This window comes from Armigeres subalbatus, chromosome 2 (assembly GCF_024139115.2).
Source record: "Armigeres subalbatus isolate Guangzhou_Male chromosome 2, GZ_Asu_2, whole genome shotgun sequence".
NCBI lineage: Eukaryota > Metazoa > Arthropoda > Insecta > Diptera > Culicidae > Armigeres > Armigeres subalbatus.
Genome location: NC_085140.1, coordinates 359,975,619 through 360,000,175, shown reverse-complemented (window position 1 = coordinate 360,000,175; position 24,557 = coordinate 359,975,619). Strand labels below are relative to the sequence as shown.

Sequence of the window (24,557 nt, the reverse complement as noted above, 5' to 3'; positions counted from 1 at the left end):
GTGAAAGTATTTCTGTATTACAGAATGAAAATAATAACAAAATACAAAAAGCTACAGTTTTGATGTAACTTTCACTGTTTGTTTGCTCAACATTCTGGAGCGACGACGACGTTGGGCAACAAAATAACTTTTCTCAGTAGTTAATATGATATAAAATTGCTTCCATCTTCAAAAATGTAACGTTTTTCGAAAATATGTTCCACTAGTCAAAACGCCCCAGTGTAGGCAAGACGATATGCCCTTACCAAGCAGACACAAGGGGGGCGGGCCTGCAGCAGTTGCTTCCAAATAAGGTGCTTTTGCGACTTTTTGGACAAACCAAATAACACAAGATTTGCATAAATTGCGATGAAAAGTAAAACGTTGTTATGGGTATTGCCTTAAGAGGGCATATTATACCGTCTTACCCTATCACAAGGACAGAAAAAAAACACGCGCTCAAAATAATGATTTGGAACAGAGGGGAAGACGAGTTAAATAGAAAAAAAAAACTATTCCAATATAAGATGAAGAAGTGACGGGAACAATGGGAGTTCAAGTGAATACTTGTGTTCACACTACTGTGTCTCCGGCTAACGGTTCTGGCACCACACACTGGCTGGATGGACACTCCCCGTTGGTGCGGTCGAAACGAGCCACGCCACTGTTGTTGGTGTTCTCGCCGCAGACAACACTGCAACTGGGTGGATGGATGGTGGTAGGACGCAGCGTATGTGTTGGTGGAGACGCACGATGGATGGTGATAGTGGTGAGACTGTCGGCGTGGAGCGATGATACCTGCGCCTGCGATGAACGCCGAAGCAACTGCAAAATTTTGCGTAGTCTTGCAAAAACAACGAAATGGCTACTTAACAGCTTCAGCTAAGCACCACTTCCACTCAAGCACTATGCTTCAAAACACTTTCGGAAAAAAATCTCTACCTGTACTTCAGGAAAAAAAAACCGAATGAGAAGCCGACCGTATGCGGGCTTACAACCGTCTCGCACGGATGCTCGACGTGGATCAATTCATTCAATTAGAAGCTGAGAAAAATGCTTTGAAGAACAGATAAGATTCGAACCTCTTCTAGGGTGACCTGAAAGGATATCAAAGTATTCTGAATAAAATAAGTATCAGCTCACTGATCACTAACAATGATGACTGGATACAACTGGAGGAAAAGATACAACTTGTATCGATGTTTTAATGTAATTAATCTTGAGCGAAGTATATGGACGAATGGTGGACCAAATCTTCGCTCAGGATCAATTGTGTTTTACAACGATGGTTCAAAACTGAACAATCAAGTTGGAGCAGGCGTGACTGGCCCAGGATTAAATATTTCGATTTCCATGGGCAATTGGCCAACTGTTTTCCAAGCTGAAATTCAGGCTATTCTGGAATGCTCCAATTTATGCTTACGTCGAAATTATAGGTATTCAAATATTTGCATAATGTCTGATAACCAAGCAGCATTGACCGCCTTGAAATCAGCGACATGCACGTCTAAACTTGTTTGGGAATGTGTTCAATCACTCCAAACCTTGGCCTGTCGTAACAAAGTGAACCTGTATTGGATTCCCGGTCATTGTGGCATTGAAGGCAACGAGCAAGCTGATATGCTGGCAAGAATTGGATCATCTCGACAATTTATAGGTCCGGAATTATTTTGTGGTGTATCTGCGTGTGCTCTTAGAATGGAACTCAAATCCTGGGAACAATAAAAAAACGAGGACATTCGGAAAAACACCTTAATTGCGAGGCAGTCAAGACGTTTTAATAAACCCAACATATTTAGTACTCGCAAAATTGTAGATCTTCCATACATACATACATGTTGAGGACTCGGAACATGTTTTATGCCATTGCCCGGCAATTTTTAAAAAGAGATTCATAAGCATGATCGGAAATTTTGCATGCATAAAACATTGTAACCAACCGGGCAGTCACGTTAGTGACGTTTGACAGATAGATTCGTCTTGTTTATTTTCCCCTTTTCGTCGAGGTTACAAAGACTATCATCAGATTCTTCGTCACTTGCAACCAACTCATTTTCACCCTGGATGGTCTGAATGCCTAAAAAAGCCTAAGAACCAAAATGCCTCGGGGGAGTGGGCGTTTTGGGGGCTGTTCCCCTACTACGGGACATTTTTGGAACTTCAACGGGAAATATTGAAAAAAAGTATTGAAAAGGCAGAAACATGAAATGAATAATTCTCGCTGAGACCGGGCCACTATTTGCAGCAGGTTCTCAAAAATGCCTAAATTCATGTTCATTCAAAAGGTTTCGGCGAGTATATGAAGGATCAAAGTTAAATTCCTCAGAAAGATGGACCCTTAGACAGACCCCTCGTTAATTATACACGAAATCACTTTTATGGACCCCTCGACTTTTGTCAATTTTTGACTAACCAAAACTGTCATAACTCCAGCATGTCCTAACCGATATTAGAGGTCAGCATTTAGATGGACCCGTCGTTAATTATACACGAAATAACTTTTATTGACCCCTCGATTTTTGTCAGTTCTTGACTCACCAAAACTGTCATAACTCCAACATTTCTCTACCGATCTTAGGAGTCGGCATATCGTTGAAAAGAGGAAGAGTGTGGCCTCAATAATACACTTGAGATTTCTGGACACACACACAATATAGGCTAAGCTTTCCGACGGTGTATTAATATTCAAAATCGATGGTGGTGAACCTAGCGAAAAAAAAAATCATTATGGCTGCCTCCATCTTTATTATTGCAAATTAAAGCCACACTCTTCCTCTTTCCAATGATATGCTGACCTCTAGGATCGGTTGAGAAATGTTTGAATTATGACAGTTTTGGCTAGTCAATAATTGATAAAAAAAAATCGAGGGGCTCATAAGCGTGATTTCGTGTATAACTAAAGAGGGGTCCATCTTTCTGGGGAATTTAACTCAGATCCTTTGTATACTCGCCATAAATTAAGGCATTCTTGAGAACCTCGTGCATATAGTGACCCGTTCTTAGCGAGAATTACTCAAATGATTTTCTTCTATGTTCCATTAGAGTGATTCAAATTTTGACTTTTTTGCTCCCCAATGCTTAATCGATTACATTTGCCATTTTGATAATCCTCCTAAATTTTTAGCTAATTTGGATGTAATTTGAGTGAACACGTACAGTTTGAAGTTTGTATGGACAGTACTGTGAAAATCGACCCTCATGTGAGAGAACGTTCGTTGAGATGGCCCATGAACTATTTTAATATAATCAACACGTTGACTGCATAGAATACTTCCTATGCTGAAAGCCAGTTGTTGTTGCGAATTGATTTGTCTTTTGGAAGCAAAGTTATGAAGTAAACTAAAATGCTCATTATTGATATTGATGTTATTTTTTTACGTGTTAAAATGAATTTCCCATGATTCAGTGTTTGCTTAATAACTTTTCTTGTATGCAATAAATCGTTTCGCAACAAAGACGATCTGTTTCTTTGTTAAATTTTCTACGTTGCCAATGTACTCATATATTATTAGAGCTTAATGGGAAGCGTTGAGGAACGGTTTTCCACAAAAGTTACTGTTTTCATAGTAATTTTTATACAAACTTCAAACTGCGCGTGCTCACTCAAATTACGTCCAAATAAGCTAAAAATTTAGGAGGATTATTAAAATGGCAAATGCAATCGATTAAGCATCGGGGAGCAAAAAAGTCAAAATTTGAATCACTCTAATGTTCCATGTTCATAGTATTAGAAGAAAAAATGATTTCTGAAATGTCAACATCAATTAATTCCAATATAGCATTGAAAACGTCCATTCACACGAACTGGCGAAATAACGTATTTTTCCGCTAAGAAGAATTTTGATGCATACATCAAGATACTTCTGATTTCATGGCCCATCGTGTCCCGGTTTATCTCTGTCAGGGATCCTTTTAATATCGTCCCAAACACTCAACAATAACTCTCCCTTAGTCACATGCTCTCGGTTAAACTTTCATCTTACTATAGCCATAAACAAGCTCCGCCAGTTTTATACTTTTCCGCTGTTCGTCCTTCACAGACTGGTAGCTTCGAGCACTGGTGTCTCCAGTGCATTTTTGTGGAGCTTCATAAATTCCATCAAAATTTATATATCTTGCTTACGAGCGTGTTCATTGACGGAAAATCTCTTTCCAGGGTCGTTCAAAATTTGCTCTACGCCAGAAAAGTAATCTGATAAACTACTGCTCACTTTATGGAACACTAAAACTCAGTTATCCTATCCAATTGAAGCCACCCTCGTACATGACAGTGATTACGTAATCTGTGAACAACACGTCTTTCTGAATGATGTTGTACTCACAGATACCAGGCTGTGGACTAAACTCCTCGCTCTTTTATTTTCTATTATAGTACAAAGGAATTTCAAAGCGACTATAACTTTTGAACGTGCTGTAAGTTCCTATTCAAGCGATGCAACGTTCGGTAAAGCATCTCTCTTATTTTGCAGTTCCTCATATCTTTGGTACGAAACGAATTTGGACGTGCCAAAACTGTTCATAAAGCAGAAGGCATCGTTCATCCTTTCAATAAGGATAACAAACTTTGAAATTTGATTCTCCTAAGTAGGAGGCAAATTGATAAAAGCATGCAACCGACGACGTCCGTTGGTCTGGTGGATCAAGTTTTCCACTTCAGAACCCAGTTTTTCGGTTTGCAAAACATGAAAGCTCAAAACAGCTTCTGTCCAGTCGGTGGCACACCGCAAATTGTTGGGCCAATTTGGGCAAATTTATGCTTCAAAATAGAATTCCGGTGAATTTATTCTGCTCCCGTACATTCCAGATATTGTCTCATCTCGGACCATTGATTGTACGGTAATCCAACAGTCGGGTTCCGCCCAAACGAGCGGAACAAAAATATGCACCAGCTTTGTAATCTTGAATGCAAGCTGACTTTTACCTACTTCGCAATCCATCCGTAAAATGCATGGTCACTACACTGCAACTGATGGTCGGAAAACTTCCAGCAGCAGGGGAAAAAGCTGCAGCCAAAATAACACTACTCGGTGCGGTGGCAAATTGAATCAATTTTTCAAGAATTTTCCAACTGTTTTACTGCACTTGGAGTTTGGAGTGGGCCCAAGCGGGAGGTGCACTTGGCTTGCAGCCTGTGATGCCTGTTTCTTCCACCGGGGTTAGAAGTTTCCACATTTATTGGATTTCTTCAACTATAGTTTTCCCATCCATATGTGTGCACTGCAGACATAAAGTGAGGTGGAGAACAGATAAAGTGTACTTGATGGTCAAGAGTTCGGTCACTGCCACCGGTTCAAGTAAACATAGATCACTTTATAACTTTTGTTAATGCTTGGTCTGACAATAACATTCGTATACCTATTATATCAATGTTTCAACCATATCATAACCCCTCAGTGATATGGCACTAGCACTGAAGCTAGATATTGTGCATTTTGTTTAAGGAAAACTAGAACGGAACCTTGAGCAAACATTCAACTCAACTCAACTTAAAGAGTATTTCTTTTTGACTTAAAAACTTAAAGGGCGTTTCATTTTTTAATTGATGTACAAAATAATTGCAAGTCTGTTGATGAAAATGACTTAGGTGTCCTCCATTACAATAGCATGTCTTACATAAATTTATCAACGGAAAGCTTTTAAGCTACATAAGACAGTTTTGAAATATCTACATTCCAACTATTAAGCCACTCCCCTTTGATGTTCGAAATATTGACCCCTCGCAACGAATTTCATCACAATTTATGATATCCTACTAGAGCACCTACAACGCCCATTAGAATGCTATTATCACGTGCGCTTCACATTAGAGCTAAAACTAATCTCATTTCTCGTAATTTTCCAGTTTTGGGCCGCGTACGTGCCCTGTGAGGCTCAGCACAAGGACGCCGTGCAGATCACGCTGGAGCAAATTGATGTAATTAAAAGACTGACGGAACGCTACTCACCACATCTAACGGCATGTGCATCAGTTTACGGTACAGTATCATGACTAGATGCTTCCCCAAAACTTCAGCCGCGCATTATGACATTCATTCATGGTACACGGAAGTGGATATAAATCATGATAACTGTTGGACTGCTCCTATCTGCGCTATGGTGCCCCGAGAGTTGCGCACGCCCTGTGAATAGAGTCACTAATTTTCACTCGATGTAGTCTAATTATCCACCACAGAATGAGTGAAAGGCGTGTGCATTCACTTCAATATCAGAACTTTTTCGTTATATTTTGGACAGTTGTTTACCAAAGTAGTACAAGGACCTATACTATCATCATACTATCCAACAACGATTTATGTTTTTATTCCACACTGGTTCCCTGCCAATGGTTTGCCGCCGTAGTAATATATGATGCCGGTAATGGCTAACATTTCCATTTAAAATATACCGGAAACCATGACCATGATTACGTAGCAGCAGCAGACTTTCATGTGGACCTATCCCTGGGCAACATCATCCGCGCGTAGCCGTTTGCATCGCAAATCTGTTATCTTTTCATGGGATTCTAATTATCTCTTTTCTATATGCACCTTACATGACGTTTTCGCTGTCCAATAGCATCCAATTTAACCGTTCTAATTTCTCCCCGCCCCCATCCAGATATCGTTCAAGCGCACAAAAACCATCAAATGTGTTCACTAATTGGAGTCGAGGGAGGGCACTCGCTCGGCGGATCGTTGGGTGTGCTGCGGATTTACTATGCACTCGGCGTTCGCTACATGACCCTGACGTCCACCTGTCACACACCGTGGGCGGACTCAAGCAACGCCGATGCTCCCAAGTACGACGTCAAACACGGTGGCCTCACGGCTTACGGAAAGGTGAGTTGCACTGACAGCGACAGGACGGTTGCATCCTAGAAACGGGTGCAGCACGGGGACGGAGGGCAATGGGTTATCGGATGGAATGCCTCTGCCGACAGGAACTAACTGAGCGCCTCCATGGGCGATAGGATGACCGCATCAGAGCGCCAGCTCCTGAAAATTACTATGTGAAGCACGTACCAATTTATCCTTTCCCACAGTATAATTTTAACCGGCGGCAGAGGAGGATGAACAAAAACTGACTAGCTCGTACGGAATAATTGAACATTGAGTGAGATGCATTAGTTTCTGGAATAGAGTTACAAAGTTATTCAATCTTTTCGAATTGCTTCATAAGTAGCTGGATTGTACAAAATTAACATCATAGTCACATATACACATACGAAAGTTAGACAAAAAGGTTATGAAAGGCAAAATGTTATCGAAATTTAAATCAGCAAGCTTTAAATAAACGGAATTTGATAAAATCGCGACCATCAGACGCAGAAACTTTTTTAGTATTGAGGGAAGGCTTTGCAGAAATCGCTCTTAATAGATAACGAACAACTATAGGGTAAGACGGTATAATACGCCCCCCCTAAGGCAACACCTATGATAACTTTTCACTTTTCATCGCAATTCATGCAAACTTTGTGTTATTTGGTAGTGCAAGAAGTCGCAAATGCATTGCCCGTGAGTAGTCATATAAAAATATTACAGATACCACGTAATAAAGCTTTTTTGAAAAGTCGTGAAAAAATGGATTTCAAAAAGTGCCTGGGCAATACGCCCCACCTTAGCCAGAGACGTTTCATAGCCCTTCATTATTATTTTTTCTATCCCATAATAAAAAGGTTACAAATCCTTATGTGCTTGTCATTAAAAAACCAACCTAAGTCCATTCAAGTAGGTGTGAATTACATTCTAATATTTTCCATATAATTTGGAAGCATCTGCTGCAGGCTCGCTGCCCTTGTGTCCAGTTGGTAAGGGCATATCGTCCTGCCTAAACCACTGGGGCGTTTTGACCAGTGAAACATATTTTCGAAATTCTTAACATTTTTGAAGATGGAAGCAATTTTATATCACATTAAACACTGAGAAAAGTTATTATGTTGCTCAACTGAGTATTCCAGTGCAAATTTTGCGGACAATATGCTAGCAACGCTCCAGAATATTGAGCAAACAAACAATAAAAGTTACATCAAAACTGTCACTTTTTGTATTTTTCTATTATTTTCATTATGTAATACAAAAATACTTCCACATTCACATAGTGTGATGGTTTTAAAAATATTTATTAGAACCAACTGATTTTTACCCTAGTTAGTTATAGTTTTCTTGAAATCAAAGGGGGGCGTTTCGCTCAGGTGGGAAGCATTATACCGCCTAACCCTACTGCCGGTACTTTCATATCAGTCCCATATTGGTTTTTCGCATACTGAGATAATAGCCGATGAGATCTCAAAACGCATTATCCATGCAAAACTCTAATAATTCCAAACATTCTGCGATCTGGTTGAAATTTTGCAGAGTCATTCCTCATTCAATGAGTTAGAGCAAAACGATTCAAATCAATGGAAAAATAATTGAATTTTGAGCAATCCACTTATGTAAATTATTAATGGGACTGGTATGCGGGTACATTCAATATGGTACAAGGTTGGTTTGGTATTTTTTCACATTTCTCCCGAACAAAGTCTCATTTTTTATCATGTTATGTGGAAGTATGATAAAATCAAATGCTATTCACGGTGTTAACTCAAAAGTGATGAAAACCGAAATGGGACTGATATGCGAGTAGCGGCAGTATAAAAGAAAGGCAAAAACTGACAACGTCTGTTGTCTGTGATTTTTTTCATCAAATGCTGTATCTGGTTGTCTAAGGTTGTCACTGGTTTTGTTTTCTGCATCTGATAGTAAAAAAGATGAAGTGTCAAATATTTTATTTTTTGTGAGAATTTCCCCGCTTGCTGCGTCTGGTTGGCTAGTCACCGGACAAACAAACAGGGCTATTATATTTATGATGAATGTATCAAACTTGTATACAAAAGAAAAAACAGAATCGGGTAGGCAGCCCCCACAGAGGAGTGGTGATTCTCGCTTTGTTCTCACTCATTTTGTATTGGGGACCACACAGCTCTGTAGAACAAGTTAACAGACATCATCAGAACCAGTGCTCCACGCGTTTGAAGCTTTTTAAAATAAATTTATCATGCGGTATAGCCCCCAAATAATCATGACAGCTTGGGAAAAACTTCTCTCGCGGTATGCTACATATCGTAGCGGCACTGCTCATGGAATTCATCTTATGGCTCTGATATTCATCTCATCAAAAACAAAGCAATGGAAAGCAATTTGATTTGTTTCTTATTTTTGTGATTTTTTTCACGCATGTTGACGAAATTGGTGCTGTATTTGTTTGTTTTGCGATGAGATGAATATATGTTTAGTGAGATGTAGAAAGGGAAAGTTCCCCTATATGTATACATAGCTGATAAGTGAGAGACGCACCATCTCGAACAAATGTTGACAGCACCCGCTCAGCTTTCAATGCAACTTTCTGGACATGTAGACTTTGCCACAAAAGACCACATTGTATTTCGGGATTTTCTTGACATGCAGTCTTAATTCCAGAGTCAAAACAGGGTTTTACTACTGTCCGACGTTTCGGCAATTGTATTTTGCCTTCTTGAATGGGAGAACTATAAAAATTAGGTGTATTATAATTGTTCATAATTTTGTATGTTCGTTAACTTACTAGTGGTCTGTTTTTTGTCAAAATTGTCTGTCTTAACATAAATCCGTCTTTGGGTATTAGGTTTCGTATCACTGTTTGTATAAGATTGATTAGTGTAATGTAATAATTGAATAAATGTTGTTACTAACGTGTCATTTGGGTAATTTTCATTATACACTAGCAGACCCGACGAACTTCGTTTCGCCTAAAATTGATTAGTTCTCGAGTTGTGCAGAAATTTCGGTTTCATTTTTATGGGAGCCCCCCTTTCCAAAGGAGGGAGGGGTCTCGAACCATCTTAAGAACCTTCCCCGACCCCAAAAACCTCTGCATATATTTTTTTACGCCGATCGGTTCAGTAGTTTCGGAGTCTATAAGGTTCAGACAGACAGAAATTCATTTTTATGTATATAGATTACATACATTACACTAATACATTACACTAATCAATCTTATACAAACAGTGATACGAAACCTAATACCCAAAGACGGATTTATGTTAAGACAGACAATTTTGACAAAAACAGACCACTAGTAAGTTAACGAACATACAAAATTATGAACAATTATAATACACCTTATTTTTATAGTTCTCCCATTGAAGGAGGCAAAATACAATTGCCGAAACGTCGGACAGTAGTAGAACCCTGTTTTGACTCTGGAATTAAGACTGCATGCCAAGAAAATCCCGAAATATCTAAATTACAGTCGATCCATCATCATATGACCACATTGTATCCAGCTTTTTACGCAGGTCATGCTATAAATTTTGAATCACCCCTTTTGACGTTTGAGGTGTCCACTATAAATGCTGTTATAATTTTAGTAATTCGATCGAAGTATACTTTGGTATGTTGAAAAATTTTGATTACGCATGGAAACGATGGAAACGTCAACATATTTACCTAATGTTTTCACAATCGATTTCACTTTTTAAGTCTTTTTTTCAAATTTTCTTTCTTTTAGGTAATTCAAGAACTGCTGGCGGTTGACCGTATTATTAAACACGCCTGGAGGGAACGATACCATTCATTTTATATGCCAGGATAAAAAAATGATTGATTTTTTAGTTCTATGACGGTCAATAGAAGTGCGCTCGAAATATTGAAACATGTACTGTTTCCACCCGCTATTCTCAGCAAAATTTGTTTCACTCACATCTTGCCAAATTGATAATTTTCTCGACCATCGATTCCTGTCGTCTGTGATTAGAATTCCTCCGTTTCAGCAAGGTGTATCAATCTACTGTATACCACCTAACTCGATGCACTTTGACTTCTGATCATCGTTCGATGTCACTGGCTTCGCGGGACATAGATGGCCAGTGGGTGTGATTCCTCCAAACGGTTATTTTCTGAAAATGCCACTTATCTTTAGATCCGGCATCAATTTCTGAAAATGGAGTGCTGACTCATATACACATCGCGGTGTAAGGCACAGAGACGATTTTCTAGGTTCCGGAGTTCGAAAAAACGAGGAATATTCTCCTAATGATAGAATACTTCTTGATGTTTTCTTACGTAAACGGGACCACATCCATGCTTGGTTAATCTAAATCTTCCGAGAACGAAGTTGAACGTTTTTCTGTGAATGTAGTATATGATGCCGTCCAGCACCTTTGCTGAAAGTTAAACCTGATTACCGGTTTCCGTACAGCGGAACGCGGAGGACGTGGTTACCAAAGATAAATATGGTCAACTTGCCTTCTGCTCAAATGAGTTAAACAAAGGTGTTCAATTTGCGTTCAAGTGTAACGATTCGTTCAATTAATTTGCCTAAACTAGACTGAGAATAAGACAGTTCAAGAAAATTGAGCAAATATAACTTTAAACGCTTTTGATTGAGCAATTTAATTGAAGAAAGTTGAACACTTTCATCTTTTGTCAAGCTAATTCAATTCAGCAGAAAGCATCAACTCATTTGCCTAATCGAAATCCAACGTCACGAATCATTCGAAGAAAGACCAATATGGATGTATGTAAGTTCTTTTCGATCAGAAGTCTAGCAAGGGCTCGCTAGGAGTTACAGATTTAATTCTAGTGGATTTTCTGCTATGTATTCTCCAACAAGTAGAGTGTACTATCAAAGAATCAATGAGACGTAACATTGGTAAAGTAAGAATAAAAAGGATTCCTCAGGTGTCCAGGTGATTGACTTGAATGAAACTGACGAATAACGAAGAATATACGCTACATCTCGATAAGTTTGTTCTTGCGGCTTCCCAACATCTGTAATTCGACTACAGAAAATCTAAAAGGTAGAATTATTATTACGTTTATTATTAATTCAAATACCAATGCATTATATGTGCATTTCGAACATCTTGACAGATTGCAAAACATACTTCAGTTCAACGGTGACTATGATGCTGAGCAAAAAAAGTTCACAGCATCTGTCATGTTTGAATCACCCCTTTCCAAATTTATGGCTGGCGCAAAAAGCTGGATAAGTTTTTTTCAAAATAATCTGGAATATCTATTGAAAGAACCTAACTTTTTGTACCGATTTTACCACTTTCCCACGATGAGACTCGAACCCATGACCCTCAGTACGCTAGCCTGGTGCTATTTTATCAACTGCCAAAGCCGATACAAATATTTAAACACCATTTTGTCTCCCCCCTCGGATTTTTTGCCAAAAAATAATTTTTTGAGGAGGCAACAAAATAAAATTCGGATAATTTTGAGGATTTTCAAAACATTCGTTAACAAATCCGAGGAGTTTTTTTTTATTTTTTTCATTTTAATATTTTTTTATGACCCCCTCTTGGTTTATCGAATACCAGTGGGACAAAATGTTCATAAAATATTTTTAACGGCCTAATTGCAATTTGCAATTTCAACACAGGCACTTTCGGTGCAATTATATCCGGCACGCGACAAAATGGCGCCTGAAACTTTGCGTTTTCTGGGTAGCGATTTCAGTTATAATATTTTAATTTCAAAGCATATTTTCCATTTCAACGGCCAGAAAGCCTACTGTCAAGTATAATATTAGGATACGATATATGATTTATAAATGTATTCCTATAAACCCTCTTTAATTTAGTGATATCACACAACGTGACCGGAATTCGGTGCTGTACGGATTTCGGTCCCACACGGTAATACAAATTTTCGAAATTGAAATTATTCCACGAATTTTTCCGTAAATTTCATCAGAAAGCGCTCTGAAAGCTGCTCCAGGAATCGCTCTAAAACTTCCTCTAGGAATTCCTCCGGAGGTACTTCCAAGAAGTCCTTCTGAAGTTCATTCCGAAATTAATCCGGAACTTCCTCCAGGGATTCGTTACTTCAAATTCATTATTACAAAGAATTAATAAAAATCTGCACATGCCAGCTGTATCTTGAAGAATATTGGTATGAAGTCTTCTTTCTTCGATGTCGTCATGACGTCTTGGATCTTTCGAAAGTTCTACGTCCGAAACAAAATACGTTTGATCGCGCACTGATTGCTTTACTCTCCGACCGCACAAAACAGAACAAACCATCCGGATATCGCAAGAGTTCTGCGTCCGATTCGAAACGCGTTTGATTTGAATTACCTTGATTGGACAAAATAAAAATTAGAATATAATGAAAATAGAAATGTATGAAAACAAATAAATGAGTGAACCTGAATACATATTGCGACTAAGTATAATATTTTCTTTCCTGATTTTACCTCAGACAGCACTAAACAAGAGAGTAAAGTAATGATGAATCATTTTTTAAAGGTATAAACCCTTTTCAAATATTGTTCTTTCTGTTACAAATAGGCCAGTGAATCTTACGGTTCCCAAGTTTTTTTCTCTTTATTATAGAGGTTTTTAGCTTCGGGCTGGTTCACCTCTTATAGGTTCTCAAGCTATATTTTTAAAATAGATTCAATACTCACCGTCTAGGGGCCCTCCTTAGCCGTGCGGTAAGACGCGGCTACAAAGCAAGACCATGCTGAGGGTGGCTGGGTTCGATCCCAGGTGCCGGTCTAGGTAATTTTCTGGTTGGAAATTGTCTCGACTTCCCTGGCCATAAAAGTATCATCGTGTTTGCCTCATGATATACGAATGCAAAAATGGTAACTTGGCTTAGAAACCTCGCAGTTAATAACTGTGGAAGTGCTGCTTAATGAACACTAAGCTGCGAGGCGGCTCTGTCCCAGTGTGGGGATGTAATGCCAATAAGAAGAAGAAGACTCACCGTCTCGGAAAACATGAACATTATCACTCATATCTGCATGGTACTAGAGTCTAGACGGTTCCAAACCCGACCCCTTCTTCGGATCATCGGAACCATTTTTGCGAAAATAGCCACATCCCTGCTATTAATGATGGATTCTCTATCTGCATCCAGCATTGAGCATGAGCATGAGCATGAGCATGATGACCGTGCATTTCGTAGTTGCTACTCCTTGATCGACCAGAACAATCGCAATTGCATAGGGAACCAATGGATGGAAGCATGGGATTTGCTCTCCAACCTCAATGTGCACAGTCCGAGAGCTCTAGTATTTTGGATAGTCGATAACGGCGCTGGACACGTCCTCACGGTCATCGGGGATGGGAAGGAATTGATGATGCAGTCGCTCGCCCACTGCAAGCCGAGAACACCTCTGCACTCGCAACGAGCTCCTGTGGAATTTTATTGGAGTCTTGGGGTTAAGGTTTTTTATGGCAGCGGTTCGTCTTGGTCAACGGGTTGCCAATGTGATAGTTATGAAAGGGTGGTGTAGTATTCTAATTGCATGCCGAAACGAACTTTTTTGCTCATTTCGAATTCTAACAGTAACCTGCTAGAACTAGGTAGGTATAGGGATAGAAGATGGAAACGGTATGAAAGCCCATTTCCAGTTCTAGCGATTGCTAGAACATGAGAAATATATGAAAAGATACAAAGTAGGAGAAATGGAACGGGCCTGGGATTGAACCCACGACCTCCTGCGTATGAGGCAGAAGCGGTAGCCATATGACCACCAAGCCCGTTATTTGAGCCGAAGACGACGATTTTTGGCTATAAAAGCTCTTAACCCGTCTCGAACGTTTGTTGGGGACCTTCCGAGCCACTTGTAAGAAGGCTTCTGAGCTTCTTGAAAGGAAGCTTCCGATCCTCTTGAAATGAGGCTACCGAGGAGAGTAGAAGGATGCTTATAATTCTCTGGCAACGAAGCAACTGAGCTTTTCGGAAAAAAGCCTTCGTGCCTCTCAAATGGAGGCTTTCGTACTTTCAGACTCTAGATTTTAATTCAGAAGCATATTCTTAACATATTATTCAACATTTTGTTTTTCGATCATAGCATTAGCTTGAGCTTTGAGCTTGATTGACTGCTCGTAGTAGCTACTCCATTATGACCAGATCAGCTGTTCTTGCACAGGGAACCAACAGATGTTTGCTTGGGACTAGCACACATCTTCAATGTACAAGTACTGGTGATCTCATTTGTTAGGTCATACTGGCGCCTGCCACGTCAGAATGCAAGTCAATGTAGGGAAGGGGGAGGAAATGATGATGCAATCACTCGCCCACTGCAAGCCGAATATACCTCTGCACTTGCCACGAGTTCATGCGGAATTTGTTGGAATTTCTGGGTTAGGTTGGAGAGGCAGAGGTCCGTCTTGGTTAACGAGCTGCCAATGTGATAGATAGGAGAAGGTAACTGATGGAATTTCTAATTGGATGTAGGAAACGAGCTCTATAGTTCATTTCCAATTCTAGCAGATTACTGTTAGAATACTCAAGTTGAAGGTATAGGAATAGTAATGGAAACGGTATGGAAGTCCATTTCCAGTTCTAGCGATTGCTAGAACATGAGAAATAAAGAGAAAGATACAAAGTAGGGGAATGGAACGGACCTGGGATTGAACCCACGACCTCCTGCGTATGAGGCAGAAGCAGTAGCCATATGACTACCAAGCCCGCTTTGTTTTTCGATCATAGCATTAGATCATTCTCTATCTGCATCCAGCATTGATTAACAAACTAGTTCTAGTTTCCAAATAAAATAAACCTCACATAACATAACGAGCGGAAGGAAAAATACATGCAAGCATCCTTGTAGATACTCTGGTTTTCACGTAATCAGCCAAGACACTAACCTGTTTGAATAGATACACCATTTTTTATAACACTGTAGTCGTTTTTTATTACGTGGGAGATACGTACTGCGCAATTCAAAACCACATTAATCCCCAATTCCGCCTAATAAAACGGGTAGAAATTAAATCTCGTCATGAAATCGCGTAAAAAAAACTTCAGAGCACACCTCAACATGGGTTCAACTGCACCCATTTACTGAATAAGTCTATAGTTACTAGTACATATTGATTTCTGGTTTTTGAAATCGGTAAGGGGCTGATGTAATCCAAAGCGATCACTTCCCACGGTCTCGATGGCACCCGCATGTTACCCATAGGGGGTGTGGTACCGAGTTCACGATTTCCTTGCACACTGAACAATTTCGTATATAAGTGGAATGTGGCTAACCATTTTCGGCCAGTAGCATTGTTGGCGTATCTTGAAAACCGTTTTTACTACCCCAATATGCATGAACTCATCATGGCATGACTTGAGGATCGAATTTCGAGAATCGGGGCTGGGAATTATTTTCCTATCATACCGATGATCTGAAAATCATCGCTTAAAACATATTGCGGCAGTTGTCCCTGGCAAACACGGAAGTCGGGATAGTCCTCTGGTTTGTTCTCGACGGGACTCTCAAGTCGTGATACCAGGACGATGCGGCGTTTGTCGATACAGCCATCACACTACGACACTACAAGGAGAAAATAGCTGGCCTCGACGTAACCACGGAAATGCTCTATGGACAGCAACGCCGCAAGACCTTCTTTTTTGGTCTCGTGATAGGCACGTTCCTGCGAGGTGAGCTTCTTCGAAAAGTATTCGATCACTCGCTCTTGGCCCTCGACCTTTTGGTTAAGCATACCGGCGATCGCATGATCGCTTGCGTCGGTATGGATTAGGAACACCTGATCGAAATCAGGGCTTGGTAAAATAGAAGATGTAATTAGTTTTTCTATAATTGCCTGAAAGGCTTTTTCCGCTTCGGCGGTCCATCTCACGGTCTTCGTTTGAGATTTGAGAAGTTCTGTGAGAGACGCGGTGGTTTTGCTAAAATCGACGATAAATCGCCGATAATAGTTCGCCATACCAATAAAACGGTGAAGTTTTGTTACCGTCAATGGACGGTCGTATTCTACTACAGGCCTTATCTTTTCAGGGTCGATTCTCAGATCCTGAGAAGAAAGAATGTAGCAGAAATGCGATTTCTCCAATTTGATCGAAAAGTTTGCTTCTCGTCAGTCTTCCCACGAACATGTGCGATGTACAACACAAGTACATTTTCATCAACTCGTGTTGAACACTGAACATGGATTATTGACGTACTCGAGTACAAAGAGATACCCAGTACCTACCTAAACGAACTTGTACTTAAGTACAAAACACATGTACAAACTTGCTTTCAGGTCCGAGAGTCGACCGGCAAGAGACAAAGAGAATGAACAAAATGGAATTCGAAAACTGTGCACGCTGAAATGAAGATGCACAGTGATGGGTGGATCTGGAAGACTTTTTCGAATAGTTTTCTAATGTTGCAAAACTTTTTCACGACGTTGGTAACCAACTGACATGGGCTTCCAACATCACGTAAACATTAAATAAGTTTACAGAAGATGTTGATAAATTTGACTTCGAATCACATACCGCTATATAACTTTTGTTGAGCGTGTACATTCAACAGGGAAGGAATAGAAAGCGCATAATTATAAATACTATGTATACTCATAGATCAGTGGAACAATTTCTCGACTCTCTGTTAATGTATTCCTAATAATTGTCACGCTTTTAGAAATGCTCCATCGGGAGAGAGCATTTCGTGCTGCACTATGAGACCGCTCACAAATTACGTAACATAAAATTGGGCGAATCCAGTCCTCTTCTTTGGAGCACATTATGTATTGACAATTTAATTCTTTTGTCTGAATCGTAACCCTTGAGGCTATCCCCTTCCTCCCTATACAGCGTCACGTAATTCATCCACAGCCCCCATGGATGCACAGCATTTTTGGTCGAAAACCGTCTTCGTGTTGGAAAACATCATACCTAACATATTACGCAATAGCCTCCACAGACTACCAGCTCTTTGACTTAATGATATCAAAGATCACACATTTTATTTTAAAATGATATCAAATGACTATACTCGTAATCTGTACAGACTATAACCTAGGAATGTAGAACTGAACCATTCCGAATGGCAACAATATTGTCCTCAGAATTAACTAAACACGCAACAAGCGATTGACTTTGACTTTGCAACAAAATAGGGGCATAACGCTTGAAAGATATAAACTTATTTTTTGCGTGAACACTTTTGGTGGCCATTTTACTGAGCCTTCTAAAGTACAAAACCTCATGAAAATATTGATATATAATAAATTTGTTAATATCCGCACATCTATGGATTTGTTCACTGTCTACATTTGCTTTGTTTGAGAAGCTTCTGGAACGCTATTCAACAGCAAATTTTACAGCCAGAGTGTACATGTGTACTGTACAGATGTACAGTACATCGGTACAAAATGAAACTCGAACGCAAGTTCGGGTACAAGTATACATTTCGTGCGTATACGTATAAACACGAAGCAAGGGTACAGATGGAGTATACGGACAGCTGTACTCAGCGTGTTTGATGTTCGTTTGGGAAGACTGCTTCTCGTAATCGTCTCGCAACTTCCATGAGAAGCCGTGCGTGCTCCTCGAATATCTCCGATACTATGACGATGTCGTCTAAGTATACGAAGACATTCGGTTCCAGTGCACCCTGGCCTAACACTCGGTCCATCAACCGAGACAGCGTCGCTGGACTGTTGATAAAGCCGAATGGTAGGCGAGTGAACTGGAACATCCACTTCCCTTGCACACTGAACGAACAAAGTTTTCGGGATTGCTGAGCCAACGGGATCTGTAAAAATGCCTCAGTGAGGTCTATGGTTGAAAGGTAATTGGCTCGCGGAGGTGTCCGAGAATTCGTCCAGGATGCGGAAGGGGATAGGCGTCACGAACGGCCCTCTCAATTAACTTGCGAGCATCGAGACTTAAACGCAGGGCCGGATTTAGCCGGAAGGGGGCCCCGGGGCCGACAGCATGTGGGGGCCCCAAAATGTACAAAATAGGTTGGTTTTGGTACATAAGATTTGTGGAGGCCCGGGGCCATGGCCCCCCCGCCCCCCCCCTAAATCAGGCCCTGCTTAAACGTATCGCCCCCGATGCTTTCTTGATTGGTACGATATTCAACGACCAATCCGAATTTGATTCCTCGATAATACCTCGGTCGAGTAATCGATCGATCTCCGCAAATAAACTTTGCTGGATTTTTGGAGCAATTGGGTAGGGATACAACCTGATAGGCTTACTATTTTTACATTCTTCCTTAAGCACAATTTTGTGCTCACAGAGTGAAGTGGTCTCGAGTGTCTCAGCTTCAGCCACCTTAAACAACCTCTTGATTTCGGACAGCTTCTTTAACTATACCTCTGTTAAGATTTGCTTCGTTGGGATAGGACCGCATTCGATCTCCCCGCTCCCTTCTGAAATAGTAGCCAAGGATAGGTTTATTCGATATAAATCGGGTAACTACGTGTTCGATGAGACTTCCCTTGGCGCATATGGAAGTCCCTGCGGCTTTAGGGCTTCCCACGCGAGTATTTTGCGCAGAATGGGCAGTTCTCCGTTGTGAAGGCTTTTAAGGCACACCTCCTACAGAATACTCTCCGTGGAACAGGGCATTTTGCCAGCTCATGCTCATCACCGCAATTGAAACGCTCGAATTCACTTGGGGGTGTATATTCGGCCACCAGACGAGCCAGAAAATTGGATTTGCTACATCCCGGTGTCGGTTCTATGGGCTGACTTCGGATGTTTCCACTTTCCCGGCAAATTGGGTTTGGGTAGGGACTTCCGTTCTACGGTTATTCTGAGGAGATTTGGTCCATCGAGGAGATGGATGGCCGAATCAAATAAGTCGGCTACTGTGGCATGTTCCGAAATAGCCAACTTTATATATTTCTTTATTTTCTACGTGAGATGGGCGTCATCTTTCGTGGTGGAATCGTTGGTGGAGGGGCCGACGATGACAATGCTGCGGGAATGATAGGAGGGATCACTGGCGCAACTCTTGTTGGTATCGCACACGACTCGGTTGGCATGGATGATGACACACACTGAGCATATTGAATACTTGAAGGGTGTGAATGTGAAGGGTTTGGAATTTTACCTCCCATATCTAGCGGACTGTACGAAAAATTATCGATCTTCCGACAGTAGGAGTCATTTGAATTTGCCGTCGATGTGTTTTGACGGGGGTACGGCAGGCTACCTTGAACTGCATCAGTAGGTAAAACCGATGTGCTCGCACCCATGGGGTTCGCCGGTGAACTCCCGCTGATAGGAATTGATCCAGTTCTTGTCGGTACACCGCTGACGGAGCCACCAAAGTTGCACCAATTTAATTGAAATCAATCAAGGACCCGCCCCTGTAGAGGAATAGTACCCGGCATTGGTCGTGTCGAGCTTGCCAGATTGGGATCTATCGATGTTTTCAAAGAACCCACTTGGATGGTTGGAATGTCTTCTACCAAAAAAGGGTTGGTCCTGTTCAGCGATAATCGGGGTGCCGGAGTAGGAGGTTTCCGAATTTCCTCCCTTAACCCAATCAACTGAGATGACATTGCCTTGAGGTGACTCCCAATATCTGACATCGCTTTACTAAAATCATCTTAAGTGACGAAGTTCGACATATCCGGTTGCTTGGAAATAGTTCCGGTATACACCGGTCGCGAAGCGGTCGGCGCAGGTGTGTTGCTCCCTCCCGCCGCTTCTTCTCCCGGGTAATCTGACTCGGAACCAGATTCGGTGGTGAAGAACTGATCTTCAGTCCAGAAGTACTCTAAAAACAGTTTGAGGACTCTGTTAAAATCTTCATTGCCTTGAGTTTTGAACTCACCAACTGCGTGACTTTTGATCACCGCTAGTCGATGGCCCATGTGTAATAAGCGAGACTTACAAAAGTGTACCCGCGCTACAGGATTAGATTTCAAAATTATCTGTAGTTCAGCAAAAACGATTTCTTGCATGCTTGTAAATCAATCTCTGGATCCATATCGTAATGAATAATAAATTCATGTCCTTCTTTTTCTTCCTTCAGGATTTGTTTTAAACGACGGGGTCTTTTGCAACGCGACTCGTTATCTCCGATGACGATGTTGCGTAAAAACAACTCATAGTCGAGCTCTCCCGTCTCGAGGTGGTCAACGCGCATATTGCGGTAAAGTAACCCGAAGTCAGGGCCAGACACCGATAAACGTGGCATTCTGATGCGATTTGTGTGAATAAATGTGGAAATGATTATCTAAATATTGATTAAACAACCGAAAAAAACATCTATATAGGCTTTTCAAACGCCAACAATCTCCGAACAAGTTTGATTGAAATTGATTATTCCTGCACAATCGAAGCTGTCTTTGGTTATCCTCTCACTTTATAGCAAAACACCCAATCGGCCTCACCGCGTGATGACCAGTATGGATAATTTACAGAAAAGTTTCAATATCTGAAAAACTCCCCCAACGTACTGAATACGACCTTCTTTTGACCCCGGAACCACAAAGCTCCGTTTCAGAGGAAAACCGGCAGCAAACCCCAGACTGCTGGTCTAGAGCCAACGGCAGTCTTTGGGTTGGGCACTCAAGACCTCTTTAGGATTCCGGGTCTCAGATTTCGGAGATTTCGGATCACGGGAACCTATATTGTACGTAATACGGTCAAACAGCGCTTTATTGGGCTACTCTTCTCCCTGCACGAGGCTATTGAAAAAGGGCGTCTTCTTGGAGTTGTCTTGGATTTCCCGCAAGGGCTCAGTGACGATGTAGCGATCACGAAGATAACGATCATCCGATTGAGGGGACGATGAAAACTGCACGGACAGGCGGAGGCTTCGATGAATGTTGCGGGAAGGAAGGTACGAGGTAGGGCGACCTTGGTACAATGGCGACGGTGGGTGCCACGTTGGACAATGACGGACCAGGTGGTGTCGGGAAACGAGATGGTGGTCCCCATGGGACGATTTTCGGTTGAATGTTGCCGGAGCAGGTCAGCAGCGATGATTGGAGCTTGGCAACCGCCACGCATTAAGTGGCAACGAGAATGAGCCGCGATGACGTCTTTCGGGAAACAGAATGGCGGCCCAGTTGGAGATGTACTGGCTCAGGGACCGCGAAATCCAGCCTGCGGCGGAGGTGGGGACTCTGGTTTTAGCGTTTGTAACAACGGAAGCGGTTCAGTAGGAAGACTTTCGGCGGCTACGGTGATTAGAGTCCCAGCCAAATGCCCGATACAACGCGGAATGATTTACCGAGCAACTATTCGTCGATGGCGCCACGACACGAATGCCGCGCCTAAGGTTGCGAATAACGATTTGGAACCCTTCTTCACGGTTGGGGTTTCAACTTAAATTTAACTACCGGATCACAAAAACGTGTCTACCGGATCCTTTCGGGTATGAGTCTTGCTCTCCGTTTTCTTTAAAGATGCTTCTCTATCCAGGAGTTAACATCAACTACCCACTCACGCCATTTTCCAGCTCTTTCCCGCCCAAAAACCATCAATCGATCCCAGTTTGGCCTCTCTTCTTCAGTTCAGTGGATCTCTTCGCCAACTTGGCACCCAGATAATATTTATCGCTCTGCTGCGCTCTCCCGTGCCCACGCGCGTCGATATGAAATGACCGTTGGAAACCGAATGAAACTTCACAATTGTTGTCCCTATTTTTCGTGATCAAGGCTCTAAATCAATGAACAATTGTTACCCGCCGGTAACATTTTATATATAAAAATGAGTGAGTATGCATTTCCTTTGAGGCAATATAACTAATGAACGGATGAACCGATTTGCCAGATATCCTCACCAATCGATTCGTCTTGAGATCAGTTGTGTTTATATAAACAAAAAGTTTGTAAATTTGACGGGGAAAATGGAAAAATTGTTCGGACAGCAAAACAAAGGGATCCGAAGCAACAATCTTTCTCTATAGTTGATAACCTCTTTTGATGGACACGATAACATCACAATCTCCCTCCTTTAATACTATTTTACAGTTCGGAATATTGTCTGCTGGTTTTGGTCCCATTCGTTTTCAAGGGAGCGAAGTTCACGGGATCATATTAAGAAAAATCAAATAACTGGCACCAATATGGCGCATATGAACATTGCACATGCAAATACTTCTTCTTCTTATTGGCATTACATCCCCTACTGGGACATCGCCGCCTTAGCTTAGTGTTCATTCAGCACTTCCACAGTTATTAACTGCGAGGTGTCTAAGCCAAGTTACCATTTTTGCGTTCATATATCATAAGGCTAACACGGTAATACTTTTATACCCAGGGAAAACGAGAAAATTTCCATCCCGAAAATTTCATAGACCGGACCGGTAATCAAACCCAACCACCTTTGGCATGGTCTTGTTTTGGAGCCACGCATCTTACCGCACGGCTAAGGGAAGCCTCTAAAATTGCACGTACAAGGGACCAAAATCCAGCAGGAAATTTCCCGAACTGTAAACCAACCTTTAGCAAATTTTTAGCCCTCCGGATGAGCAGCTGTAATACCTCAAACCTAAATCCCAACCTAGTCCGTCCTGAAATTACGCAATCTAACCTTGAGTCGCCACGAGTATCTTGGTCTATACCCTTTCCCTTTACTAACTGTTGATAATAAGATGATATCGATTGTAAATATCATAAAGTCTCGGCTCCGTTAAGTGTTATACACGCCTGAGCCTGTCAAATAAACGCAATAGATAAAAAAAAAAATTTAGCCCTGTGTGTATTTCTGTGCATTTTGCCATATCTTCCCCTACTATTCATCAACGTGACATAGAACTTGCCAGCTACAGTGACTGCAGCTTTGTTCTCCAGATATGATCCACCACAAATCACCGACCGCTGCAATGGGCTACATCAGGAAGCAAACGTGAATAATGGATTTCAGATCGCAGATACACTGTAAGATTGGATGAATTTTGCTCCATGCATCTCCTACGCCCACATATGCTTATGGAGGTGGACCTGGCCTACGTGAACCAACTCACCAGGGCAAACGAGAACTGGATGGACGACATGCCAGCACGTTGGGTTATTGTTCGTTCAATCGTGCGTTTTTTTACCAAGTTCTGTGTGCATACAGAAAGGTACATCATGGTCTATGTAAATGTACTACCCGAATGTGTGGTGGGAAGCAATGCAATGTCCCCAACAAAGCGAATGGCTAACGTTTCTCATGGTTGACTGACTGTGGTGTTCTACAGATGTCACTACTTTTGATGACACAAGGAGTAGCCATTACCTGATATGGATAAAATATAGTGATGAAACCGATATTTTTTTACTCTATACCAAATGGGATATTTGTATTCCAAATAAACCATAGTGCAATGCGACCTCCGTTACTGTGAGGCCCACACTGACGGAGTTGGCACGCACATGCCATAGTGGTTCGAGGATTGGAATAAATTCAATATAAATTGACACTTAGTCGGTTTGACGTGATTGCACTCCTGCAAAAATGGTGCAATCCTGCTAGATCCGGTGACAGTGGCTTTTGGTGTCCGCAAAAATAAAAATGACGATGCAGTGCGCTGTATAAACAACGATTTTTATCGCACACAGCTCCGGGGTAGTACTCACTGCCGCTATCAACATCATGTTGGACGTTTCTGCATCCTCCTAGATCAACGTTATTCTCTGGTGGTCGGTCACCCGGGCGGGCCAGAGTTATTTTTTCCAACATTTTGAACCTGTGTACAAGCTTGGTTTAGTTGGAGTGCTGTTTTGCGGTTAAAAACAGGGCATCATTGAAGACTTCAATCTAGCGAATGTCATGTCATCGCGTGCCATGAATGTATAATCCAAACAAGCAAGTTTGAACGACATACGCCAGCAACAGCGTTGTTTTTTTAACGAAGGGGTGTATATTTTTGGCTAGAAA

At 41.4% G+C, this 24,557-nt stretch overlaps 1 protein-coding gene across 10 annotated transcripts in view; it reads left to right on the top strand.

The window, feature by feature from the left end:
• LOC134212990 (uncharacterized) overlaps positions 1-24,557 on the top strand; it is a 310,126-nt gene that overhangs the window by 254,120 nt on the left and 31,449 nt on the right. For all 10 annotated transcript variants that reach the window (XM_062691416.1, XM_062691413.1, XM_062691410.1 and 7 more), the window contains 2 exons: positions 5,822-5,954; positions 6,577-6,797. In XM_062691416.1, the coding sequence (XP_062547400.1) occupies positions 5,822-5,954; positions 6,577-6,797 (354 nt within the window). The remainder of the gene's footprint in view (positions 1-5,821; positions 5,955-6,576; positions 6,798-24,557) is intronic.